The sequence below is a fragment of the Solanum stenotomum genome, chromosome 11, assembly GCF_019186545.1.
Source record: "Solanum stenotomum isolate F172 chromosome 11, ASM1918654v1, whole genome shotgun sequence".
NCBI lineage: Eukaryota > Viridiplantae > Streptophyta > Magnoliopsida > Solanales > Solanaceae > Solanum > Solanum stenotomum.
In genome coordinates, this window is record NC_064292.1 from 8,465,186 (window position 1) to 8,477,495 (window position 12,310).

General features: G+C 36.6%; 1 protein-coding gene across 1 annotated transcript; it reads right to left on the reverse strand.

Annotated features, from left to right (window-relative positions):
- Positions 1 to 423: 423 nt before the first annotated feature.
- LOC125845628 (ABC transporter C family member 10-like) lies at positions 424 to 5,860 on the reverse strand. Its single transcript, XM_049525179.1, has 10 exons — positions 3,986 to 5,860; positions 3,580 to 3,900; positions 3,401 to 3,487; positions 2,703 to 3,296; positions 2,461 to 2,625; positions 2,078 to 2,366; positions 1,775 to 1,989; positions 1,250 to 1,697; positions 919 to 1,158; positions 424 to 581 (listed from the first exon to the last, which is right to left on the reverse strand). The coding sequence occupies exons 1-10, from the start codon at positions 5,858 to 5,860 to the stop codon at positions 481 to 483; spliced, it is 4,335 nt and encodes a 1,444-aa protein (XP_049381136.1). The 3' UTR covers positions 424 to 480.
- Positions 5,861 to 12,310: the final 6,450 nt, after the last annotated feature.

The following is a 12,310-nucleotide window of genomic DNA, read 5'->3' on the forward strand; positions in this document are numbered from 1 at the left end:
AATATAACATCAACATAACAATAACATTATAAAGCAATATAGGCATTTATCCCATCCATCCACCGAGAAAAACACTTGCCTTACACTAAAAGTTTACGCGCTTCTTTATTCAAAACAAAAAAAACATTCTGAAATGAACCCACATATAAAAGTGGGCTGGTCTGCTCATTATTTGTGTTCGTACATTTTTTCATAGATATAATTAGTATATATGATATGGATGTATGTCTAATAAGATAATTTATAATGGAGTTATTTTGGATAAGAAATTTTAGACAAATAAATAATTTATCTAATTTTCCAATGACATACTAGTAATCTTGTAACCAACAATTCTTCCAATGACATACTAGTAATCTTGTAACCAACAATTCAAGTTGGCATCTGATAGCCTACTCACAAATGTGAAACATACAATGCAACGTTAGAATTAATTCAAATACAATAATTATGCCTTAATATAAAAAAATTCTAGTTCTTTCAGCTTTCTGTACGAGCCCAATACTCTTTAACAAGCATTCCAAATAATGAACCCTCTTTGTTTATCAACTTCTTTGGCTCATCAAACTCAACTAATTTCCCTGGAAAATAAAAAAAATGTGCAAATTGTAAGTTTCAACATATTATGAAATAGATACTTTCTTTGTATCAATCGAGGTTATGGCAAGATAGTAATATCTTTTTGGCGAGATAGTTAAGATCCTTCATCTTTAGCCAGATGTCTCGGAATTTTAACCTAATATTGGCAAAAATTTCATTGTGGCACAATTGGAATTTTGAGATTCAAACTTTTAAATATCGACCGTGAATTCGGAAATAGAAGATACTTCCTCTGTCCCAAATTATTATATTGGAGTGTGACATAATTGTGACAAAGGAAGTGTAACATTATTATTGGAGTAAATATAAGTAACTCACCATCACTTATTGCCAAAACTTTAGTGTAATCCATAACTGTTGGAATTCTGTGAGCTACTGTTATGACTGTGCAGTCTGCAAATTCTAGCCTGATTGTTTTCTGCAGAATTGCATCTGTGGCATTGTCAATGGATGCAGTGGCTTCATCTAACACTAGAATTCGACTCCTCTTCAACAATGCGCGTCCCAGACAGAACAATTGTCTTTGTCCCATGCTCCAGTTTGATCCATCTTGTAGAACTGAAAGTATTGCAGAAAACAGGAGTCGTAAAGGGTGATCTTGAACTTTTGGCCACGCTTAATAAATACTTTTAAAATCACCTATGTTTACCAGAGGAATCTAGTCCTCCTTCTTTTTCTTGGACAGCCTCTCTAAGCTGACACTTATCAAGAACCTTTAAACAACAAAATTCTGTTAGTAACTTAGAATCATTAGAAATGAGACAACTTGTATATATGTATATAAAACTTACTTCCCATATCTCGTCATCGCTATATTTTGATAAGGGGTCTAAATTGTATCTTACAGAACCTGTAAAGAGTGTAGGATCTTGTGGAATAATTCCAATATGCGACCTAAGGTCATGAAGCCTAATCGTTGAAATATCACATTCATCGATGATGATCTTTCCATCTGTAGGCTCAACTAGTCGAAACAATGCACTGATAAGAGTTGTTTTCCCACTGCCTGTTCTGCCTACAACTCCAATCTTTTGTCCCCCTTCAAATGTACAACTAATACCTTGAAGAACTAATGGAGCATTTGGCCTGTACCTCACCTGTTTCAAAACAACCTTCCAAGAGATTAGCATTGTTTTGAACAGATTGACGGTTCTTGCTACTGATAAGAACATACCTTTAGGTCGCGCATTTCCACTTTGCCACACGTGGGCCAACCAGGTAGAGGGTGGTTTGTTTGCACTAGTTCAGATTCTTCACTAGGTATTCTCATGTATTGTTCTAGCCTTTCTATAGAGATTATAGAATTTGCTATTGTGCATTGACATTGAACACACCAAACAAGAATTGCATTTAGTGATAGGCCGTAGGAGAATGCCATTCCAGTAAGTCCTGTTCAGCAACAAGGTTCAATCTGTGATTTTCTGATACGCGCAAGTAGGCCTCTTAGATAATGTAACAAAGCATAAATGGAACAAACCAGAGCTCCTGCTATGAAGAGATGTCATGCCAAGCATCCATGAGGACATGATAATCGTGCATATTATCTCCAAACGTAGAACTAACCATTCAGTTGCTGAAAATGTATGGAAAATTGGCCTAGCATTTTTATCAATTAACTCCAAGTTCTTGAAAAAGAAACGTCCTTCCTGTGCAAAAGCTCGAATAGTCATTATCCCAGAAATGCTTTCAGCTAAATGGTTGGCAACTAAAGACTTGGTCGTTCCATTTAATCTCATCAGTTCTTTAGCAGAAGCATTGTAGTATCTCTGCATGATAAAATTACACATTTGAAGTAACTACTAACATTTGAAAGCTATAAGGTGTTATAAGAACTTAAAAGTTAATTACAATGTCTATTACCTGAACTAATATAGTTACGTAAATCATAAGCACGATGACCAGCAGGACCTCTGGAGCGAAAAAACACAGGATGACATAGGTAGAGTATAGAATAATGATTGATCCAACAGTGTAGTTCAGTAAGAAAGGCAACTCAATGTCAACAATGCTCAAATCTGAAGATACCTGCATAAAACAAATAGATCAACCAAGTAAAACTAAGATCAGACATAGGATGATTGATCCAACAGTTCAGTTCTTACCCGACTAAGCATTCTTCCAAAAGGCGTCGAGTCAAAAAAGGACATTGGTGCAGAGAAAAGAGAGCCTGACAGTGTAGAGTAAACTGATTTTGATGCACCAAGCCCCAGCTTTACCGCTAATATGGATCTTAAAATCAGAAAGAGTATTAAACTAAAACCAGTGACTGTGTAGACCCTGATTAGCTTTAATCTGCTAACACTGGAATCTTGAAGGCCAATAGCCAACTTGTAGCTCTGTATATATTGCCCAACTACAAACATTGAGTGAACAATGACTGCCAAGGAGAAATACAAGAATCCTTTGTTATGCTTTAGATATTGTATGTATGGCTTCAATCCAGCGTCTCCTACTTCTCGTTCTTCTGCTTTGATTAATTGATCTCCTTTTAAAGAAACTGCATCATCATGTTCCTCGGAGGAAACATTATTATCAAACTCTATCTCAGCTTCCTTAGGCCTTTTAGTAGCATAAACTTCTTGACATTTTGGATCAGAAGTAGTTTTTTGTGCATTAACAAGGTCCTGAAATTCTTCACTCTTTGTCAGCAACTCATCAAATGTTCCGGATTCCATGATCTTCCCACTAGATGTTAGCTGTTAAAATGGGGATAGATTATATTATAATACATCTTCATATATCACACTAAACTTTTCTCATACAACTAGAATTAACAGAGTTCTTCATGGAGGTTACTAACCAAAATAGAATCAAATGCTGGAAGAAATTCAACTTGGTGTGTTACCAGCAGCACAGCTTTTCCTGATAGAGCTCCCAAGACATAATCCTGCCAATCAAATCGCGGGAAGTTGAGAATAATTTTTAATACTAGATATGGTTTTCAAAGAAGAAAAATGGATAATACTTTATATAAAGTACATTAAATAGACTAGTCGAGGTATGTGCATCTACAGCACTAAATGGATCATCCAAGAGGTAAATATCTGCATCCTGATAGAGGGCACGAGCTAGTTGAACTCTTTGTTTTTGCCCTCCACTCAAATTGTTACCTCTTTCTCCTATCTCAGTAAGATCACCAAATGGAAGCATCTCCAAGTCTTTCACCAGTGAACTCCATTCTATAGCTTGCCGATACCTTTGTGGTTCCATATTTGATCCAAATAGGATGTTTTCTTGTATGGTCCCTGTCTGAATCCATGCTGTCTGAGAAACATAAGCTATCTTTCCATAAACATCAACCTGCAAAAACAAAAAGAAGAAACAGTAACATCTTCTGATTACGCCAATACAGTAAGTATCCTCTACCAATACAATAAAGACTTACTGTGCCATTGACGTATGGAACTTCTCCAAGAATCAGAGACAAGAGAGTAGATTTCCCTGAGCCAACTTCACCACATACAGCCACTTTTTCACCATCTTTAATATTGAGATTTATGTCCTTTAATGTAGGCTTTAAAGAATTCATCTCCCAAGAAACATCAATGCAGTTTATACAAATGTTCACATCATCTTGCCTTTGCTTCTTCATATCCCTTGTATGCATGTCAGGTTCCTCAAGAAATTTCACAATCCTCGACAGCGAAACCTTTGCTTCAATAAATGCCCCGACAACATCAGGGAGATTTCTAATAGGCTGTTGAACAAGATTTATAGAGGCTAGAAATGTGAAAACATTGCTGACATGAAGAGGAACTCCAAACAAGTAGCAAGCTACAAAAGTTGAAGATGAGACCAGGATAGGAGATGACCAGAACAGGAGAAGGTAGTATCCTTTTTGTGTTTGTACAGATGATAGCCACTTGGTTTCTTCTGATCTCAACTTGTTTATCGCGTCCATGAAATGTTTTTCCCAAGAATATAACTTGAGAACCTTCATATGCGCAAGTGCTTCCGTGATAGCCTTTAGCCTTTTATCTTGTGCTATCATGAGGTTAGTCTGATACTTAAGCTGCAACTTGGATAATGGGGAATTTGCTAGTACAGTTAATATTACAATCACTAATGCTGCTGATGCAGCTACCCCTATAGAATAGTACATTACACATAACACTAGGACGAGCTGAAGAATTGTCGTCCATATCTGATGAAACCAAAAGGGGAATTCACCTATTTTATGAGCATCTACAGTGACATAGTTCATTATCTGGCCAGGGGAATGAGTTTTCTTGGCAGCATTTAAGACATGAAGTTGTTTGTGAAAGATAGCTGCAGTCAGTGAAGATCTTACTTGCAGTCCAATCAGTCTAGTTCTAAAGTGCCATTGCCTCTCTGCTAGAGATTCCAAGCATTTCGCAAGGAAAAAGCCGGCTGTTAGAGCATATCCCTCATACTTAAAGGATTCTCTTCCTTGAGCAACCTCGATGAAGGTATGGAGAAACAACGGTCCTGTTGTCAGCGTTAAGATCTTAATTAGAGCAAACACCCCCGATAGCAGGATGGATTTTTTGTGGCAGAGGAGTATTACCATTAATATAGAAGGTTTTCCTAAAGGGTCTTTTCTTTTTAGCATCTGCACTTTCTCATTGAACAAGTCAAAACATGTTCCTGCTCCATCGGCTGATCTCAGATGAGGAACGTCTTCGTCCTCAAGAGTCTTATTCTTTCCTTTCTTCATTAATGGATTCAACCACCAAAATGACAATTTTCCAAGAAATCCAGCATTTGCAAATGGAGTAATAATTCCATTTTCAAACTCTTGTAAAGGCTTATAAAATGTCTCATCATATTCACTTTCCTTGATAAATCCAATGCAGAGCAAAAGTATTGTTCCAAGAAAAGATAGTGCACTTAATATCACTTTAGTAGTATCATAATTAAATTTCCACATAGATGTTATACAAAGAAACATTGCTAACAAGAATGCAATGATTGAATAAATCTTCACTATAAGGAGAGTTTGTTGCTTGCATAGGCTAATGAATGAACTTACAAATAACCATGTAATGCCATGGACAAGAAGCACAACAAATTCATATTCTTGGTGTTGCTCTTTAAGCTTCCATACTCCAAAAGCTATGTATCCTATGCTCAAACATCCATTAAAAATGGTTGAAGAAATTGACAACTTAGGAATTCCATAAGATAATAACTTTTTCAATGAAATCTTACAAACTAGGACAACTAACAAGATGAACAATAGTAGGAAGTCCACAGATAACAGAAAAATATGATTGAGACATGAATCTGAATTGAGCATTTCAAGAAAAGAACTAAAGGGCTCTCTACAATAGGTATTTGAGAAATTCATAGATTTAATTTCTTGTTGAAAAGACTTTAAAGTTTGTATCGTTTTAACTTTGTCAGCAACAAATAAGCAATGATTATATATTATATAATACGTATGTTTTGGATGATGAATATAATATTATATACAACTATATTATAAGATATATTGTTGAATAACATAGGTATTGACCTTATGGTACACTTAAATGTTTTCACATCACAAGCATTAACTGGAGATTCAATATAAAATGTTTTGTACATTAAATGAGCATTAAATGATGAATCTTTAATATCCTATAGGTATAACCGTATATATATATATATGAAAGTAGAGTCAATGATTATTTTTAGATATTTTCTTTTCTTTTTCATATGCTGTTTTTCTCCCTATAGTTTCTATAATGATTATAATGTGGTCCTTTTCACTAAATAAGAAAACTTAGATTAATGAAAAACCAATACTAAATGTCGAACCGAACAAATTTATATCATAGATTAACCTTTTTATAACAGTGCACCCATCATCTCAAAATCTTGGATACGCCTCTGGACCTCTAATGAGAACTATCCAAAAAAATTTCGTACCTTCTCCTCACGCAGATCAACAACCATGACCCATCACAATGGCAACAACAATGGCAACAATCCTAGAGTTGTCAATGTTGATAACACGATGGGTACCAACATTATCATTCAGTTCAATCTTGCGTCCCAATTACCCATCAAACTAAGTGGTGGTCTCAACTTCACCACCTGAAAAGCCCAACTATCCATGCTTATGTATGGCTACAACCTCTTTGGCCATCTCGATGGGACCACTCCGACCCTCAATAGCATGATTACCCTCGGTATGAACACAACTCCTAATCCTACCTTCTTAACTTGGTTCCGTCAGGACAAACTCATCCAGAATGCCCTCATGGCTTCTGTCAAACCCATCATTTCTTCTACTGTTGTTACCGTTGACTTGGCTAAATTAGCTTGGGATGTTTTACATACCACTTATGCGAACAAATCTCAAACTCGGTTCTTTAGTTTGCGTGATCAGCTTGTTCGTGTCACTGAAGAATCTCACTCCATTACTTATTATCTTCACACTATTCGGTCTCTTTCGGATGAGTTAGCCACTGTTGGTGCTCTTGTGTCCAATCCCGAACTCATCGTCAAAATACTCAGTGGTCTAGGTCCTGAGTTTCGTAAGATCTTTGCTGCCATTCGTGCACGTGATACGGCTACCTCCTTGAGAAATTGTTTGAAAAACTACTAGACTATGAACTTTTCCTTTGTCATGAGAATGCTAAGAAACTATCTAGTCCTATCACTGTTGCAGGCACTACTCCCACCAAATCCAACACCAATAATCATAACAGTCTCAAGTAGACCAACAATTCTCAACAATGGCGCCAAAACTGACATCCAAATACTCCACCATAATGGCAGTCCAACTCAAATCCAAACGGTGTTTCTCGATGTCAACTATGTAACAGGATTGGCTACACCGCCAATGTCTGCCGCTCGAAGTCTCACAATCACTTTGAAGCCAAATCCAACTATGCAAGTGGGTTACTACCGCAACCAACCCCTGGATAGTTGATATAGGATCCACACATCATCACAACAGAGTCGCACAATCTACAATTATGCCACGGTAACGAGGATGTATCCATGGGTGATGGTAACAAATTCCCATCTTTTACATTGGTTCTACTCAATTGAATGCATCAAATAATGTTTTAAGTTAACCCACACTTTGTGTGCCCCTTCCATTAAACGGAAACTTCTCTCTGTTTCTAAATTTTGTCAAGACAATCTAAAGTCTATTAACTTTTTTCCCATTTACTTTGTTATGAAGGATTTGAAAACGCGAAAATCGCTGGTAAACGGCCGGATCAACAATGGACTGTATGAGTGGTCTGCCTCACATCCTCAAGCTCGCATGACTGCACCATTCATTCTTCTCACTACTTGGCATCAACGTCTTGGTCATCTTCACTCTAGAGTTCTTAGGTTTATTTTAAATAAATTCTCGCTACCGTTTCATCAACGAGACAAACTCTTTCATTGCAATTCTTGCTTATCTGATAAAGCCCATCGACATCCTTTTACTCAATTATCAATGAGTAGCTCTATACCACTTCAAATTATTTTTAGTGATTTATGAAGGCCATCACCGATTTTATCTCTTGAAAGAAGTTGTATTATTGTATCTTTGTTGATCAATATACATAATACACTTGACTCTACTCATTAACCAAAACAAGTGAAGTTAAAGACATCTTTAAAAAATTTCATCCTTTGATGGAAAAACATTTTGACACAAAAATTTTATCATTGTATATTGATGGCAGAGGAGAGTATAAAAGTCTTGACTCCTTTCTTTCACTTCATGACATTGAATACCTTTCCACCCTACATTATACGTCTCTATGAGTTGCACTTGCAGAACGGCAACATCGTTATATCGTTGAAACTGCAAGAACACTCTTACATGAGGCATTCCTTTGTAACAACCTGTTTTCGTAGTTAGGGAAAATCCATTGGGGAAAAATTAGGGCCAGAAAACTTTTGAGTAGTGACTTGAAAATTCCTATCCTAGTATAGTTTTGGATGAAATCTGAGTCATGCGGGGTCTAGAGAAATCTGGTAATGAATGAGAGATTCAATAATGATTTTGGTTACATGAGTGGATAGCCAAGACATTAGGGAGCCCGTACGGCTTTACAAAATCGAATTCAGGTGAATAGAACTCCCGAAATTGATCTTAGCATAAACGGGTAGTTTTTGGACGTCAAGGGTTGAAGGTGTGTTGTGAAATCGGGGTTTAAAACTCTAATTCCGACGTATCTCCACACAAGCCGCTGTGGCGAGATTGGGTCCGCCTTAGCGGCCCAGTCGTAAATTAAGTCGGGATTAAACCCCAAAACATTTATTTTCTGCAAACTTCATTCTTAAAAGTTAGGAGATGACCCATGATAAGTTCTTGACAGTTTTCCATGATTTTTGGTGCTAACGATAAGGATTTACTCCCCTAATCTGTTTTTCGATTCGTAGAACTTAGATTCATGGGTAATTATTGTTGGGGGAGGGTTTTGGCCTGAAGTTAATGGTGGAAAAAGCCCTAAGTTGGGTATTGGGATCTTGGGTTTGGCCTAAGGTTGATAATTTCCATTGTAATCTGGGTAATTAGGCCTCGTTTATTGATCCTTACATTAATTTATGTTTTTAAACCACAAACAAGAGAAAAAAATCCAGAAATGGAAGATTCATGTGTCGTAGAGGGATTCAAGCTGGGTTTCGAGGTAGGTGATGTATTGATTTCTTGTTTGTATGATGTATGTTGGTAATTTCTTCATTGCATGTATGTATGTGAATAAAGCACTGTTGATTAAACCTAATGAAATGAGTATGAATGAACAAATGTATGCCATGATTTAACATTTGATTGTATGATTATGAGTATGTACATTATAAGTGTGAATGCGATTGTGGTTGTGTTGATTGGATCAGGTGTTACGTTCCGACACATACATTGGATCGGGTGTCATGTTCCGACACATATATTGGATCGGGTGTCACGTTCCGGCATACTAATTGGGATTGGGTGTCACGTCTAGCACACTAATAGTTTGGGTATGGGTTCCACGAGAGGACCATTGAATTGTCATAGCTACTTGTTATTGAGAATATGGAATTGTACATTGCTCCTGAAATGATAATTGATGTGTGTATATATATTATGTACATGTTATGCTTGCTATGTTGTGACTGCAAATATATGTTTTACTTACGGGGGATAGTCGCGTGATTCTATCAGACTGCACTTGCTCGTTCTTTGTTGAGTACAGGACATCTTCAGGCGGCTATTGATAGACCTCAACTAGAAGATCTATGATCGAGACAGGATTTCAAGGGTGAGCCAGTTCTTTCAGGCTGCCATGGAGTCTTTCCTATTGTTTGGTCCATTTCTTTCGGACTTAGACTATTTAGATATTTTTATGTTAGTTGGGGCTGTACCCCTTTTCCTTAGACCTGTTGATCGTTAGAGTTTTGGTACATTGACTTTCAATTTCTAGGGGTTGTTTTTCGCAAATGTTTTATTAGTTGTTTTGTTAAACTTTCGGAGTTTATGGGAACTCCGTATTTTCTTAGAGATTTAAACCTGCTTTTGTATCTTTAAATGTTCTAGTTTTCGTTAAGTTGTGTAGTTGGGTTGTAGTAGTGGTTCTCCCACCGGAAGGTTAGTGTGGGTGTCAATCACGACGGTGGTCGTGACATCCTTCCACCCCAATTTTGGTCTTTTGCATGTCATCATAGTATCTACCTCATCAATCGTATGCCAACCTCTCACCTAGATAATCAATCTCCATTCAAATGATTACTTGGTAAATCACCCGATTATAACTACCTACAAATTTTTGGTTGTTTGTGTTATCCATCGCTTAAACCATACTCCAAGAATAAACTTGTACCAAAATCTACCATGTGTGTCATTCTCGAATTCTCCTTACAGGGCCGACTCAACAACATTGGGGGCCTAAAGCAAAACTTAAGAGAGGGGACCTAATCTTTTTTTTCATCATATATACTTTTATTTAAAACTACATTTCTAGTTATTTTAGATGTGAAGTGATCATTATGTATTGTTTTATAATCAATTTGTTTTAATAATTCCTTTTCAAATGATAATATAGTCATTCAATCTCTCTTGAGACATTGTTGATCTTAAAGAAGATTTAATCAATTTTAATTTCGAAAAAACTTCTTTCAGTTGAAGCAATGGTTACAGGAACTGTTAACATTCTATAAGCAATATGTGTTTTTTTGATTGAGTATTTTCATTAGATCATTATCTTCTACTTGTATTATTTCTCTTACCACTTTTGATTCAAAAAAAAATAAATATAAACCATCAATATCAGAATAACTATTACGTGTTGAAGAAAGTTCAAGGTTAAGACAATATTTTCTTACCTCATCATCTAGTGATCTCAATATTTTACCACTAAATAAAAAATCAAAAATATTTTCATATGCTTCAATTAGTTATAATCTATTTTGAAGTGAAAAAATAGTTTGATCTACTCTACATATATAAAGAAATCAACTCTAAAAGATTCTTCACGGGACTTTGTGATTTCACTATCCATATTTTCATCAAATTGTTTCTTACGAAATTTAGGTTTATTTTCATCTCATATGTAATTTCCTTAGTAGAAATCATAACACTCACAGTACATATAATTTTTTTTAAACAAAATAACATATATAAATAATTGTTTTTTTTTAAATGAGAGCCCCAAAATATATAGGCCCAAGCAATGGCTTTAGTGGCCTAGACGACTCTGTCTCCTTATCTCATCATTGTCACCAATGTTTTCACCTAATTTCTACAAAGGTGTATTTACCCCGCGATGTGCGATTTGTTGAACATATTTTTTCATTTAAAACTTTGTTCTCCAAGACTACCATTAAACCAACTCACTTGGAATGGGAAAAAACCACAATGCCAAATTTCCAAACCCCACACCCAAAGTTCCCATAGTTACAAATCTTCCCCATCCATTAGAAATAGAAGCACATACAATTACAGGTCATCGTCTGCTCCTTCTCCAGCCAAGTCCTAGGGCAACTCAAACTCACAGTCCTTATCCGACAATGCATTCGTGGCAGATGCAGCTTCACCTCTAACAACTTCCCTTTCTCCTGGTAAATTTTCATCTCCCTCATCTCTTATAATTCCTACTTCCCAAAACTCATCTTCTATACCTATTTCCCAGTGTCTCCCACCACCACGCCTCTTTACAATTTCACAAACGCCTTTCCCTATAAACACACTAGCACCTCACCTCCTCTTCTTGTCTATCAACATTGGAACACCAACCCGTCAACACACCTGGTTCCTCAGCCAGCCAACCCTATCACCGATTTGGAGCTCACGCATTCACCGCCTAACTGTTTGTTTCCTCCTATATGTGTTGTCATTCGATCCCAAAACAACATCACCAAATCCAAACAATTTTTTTATTACCTAGCCAAATTGAACCCCCACTATTACACACACTGCTGTCAAACAAGCACAAAAATATCTCGAGTGGCGTGATGCGATGAAACAGGAACTTGATGCTTTAATTAAAAACCAGACCTGAAAACTTGTTCCTCCATGTAAGTGGGTTTTCACGATCAAGAGAAATATGAATGAGACCATCGATAGATACAAAGCTCGCTTGGTTGCAAAAGGCTTCACTTAGAGATAGGGTATTGATTTGCATGCCACATTCAGCCCAGTCATCAAGCCCACCACAGTTCGCATCATCCTCTTTGTGGCAATTCATCACAATTTGCACCTTCTTCAGCTTGATGTCTATAATACCTTCCTCCAGGAAACCTGGGCGAGGAAGTGTACATGCAACAACCTTCGGGG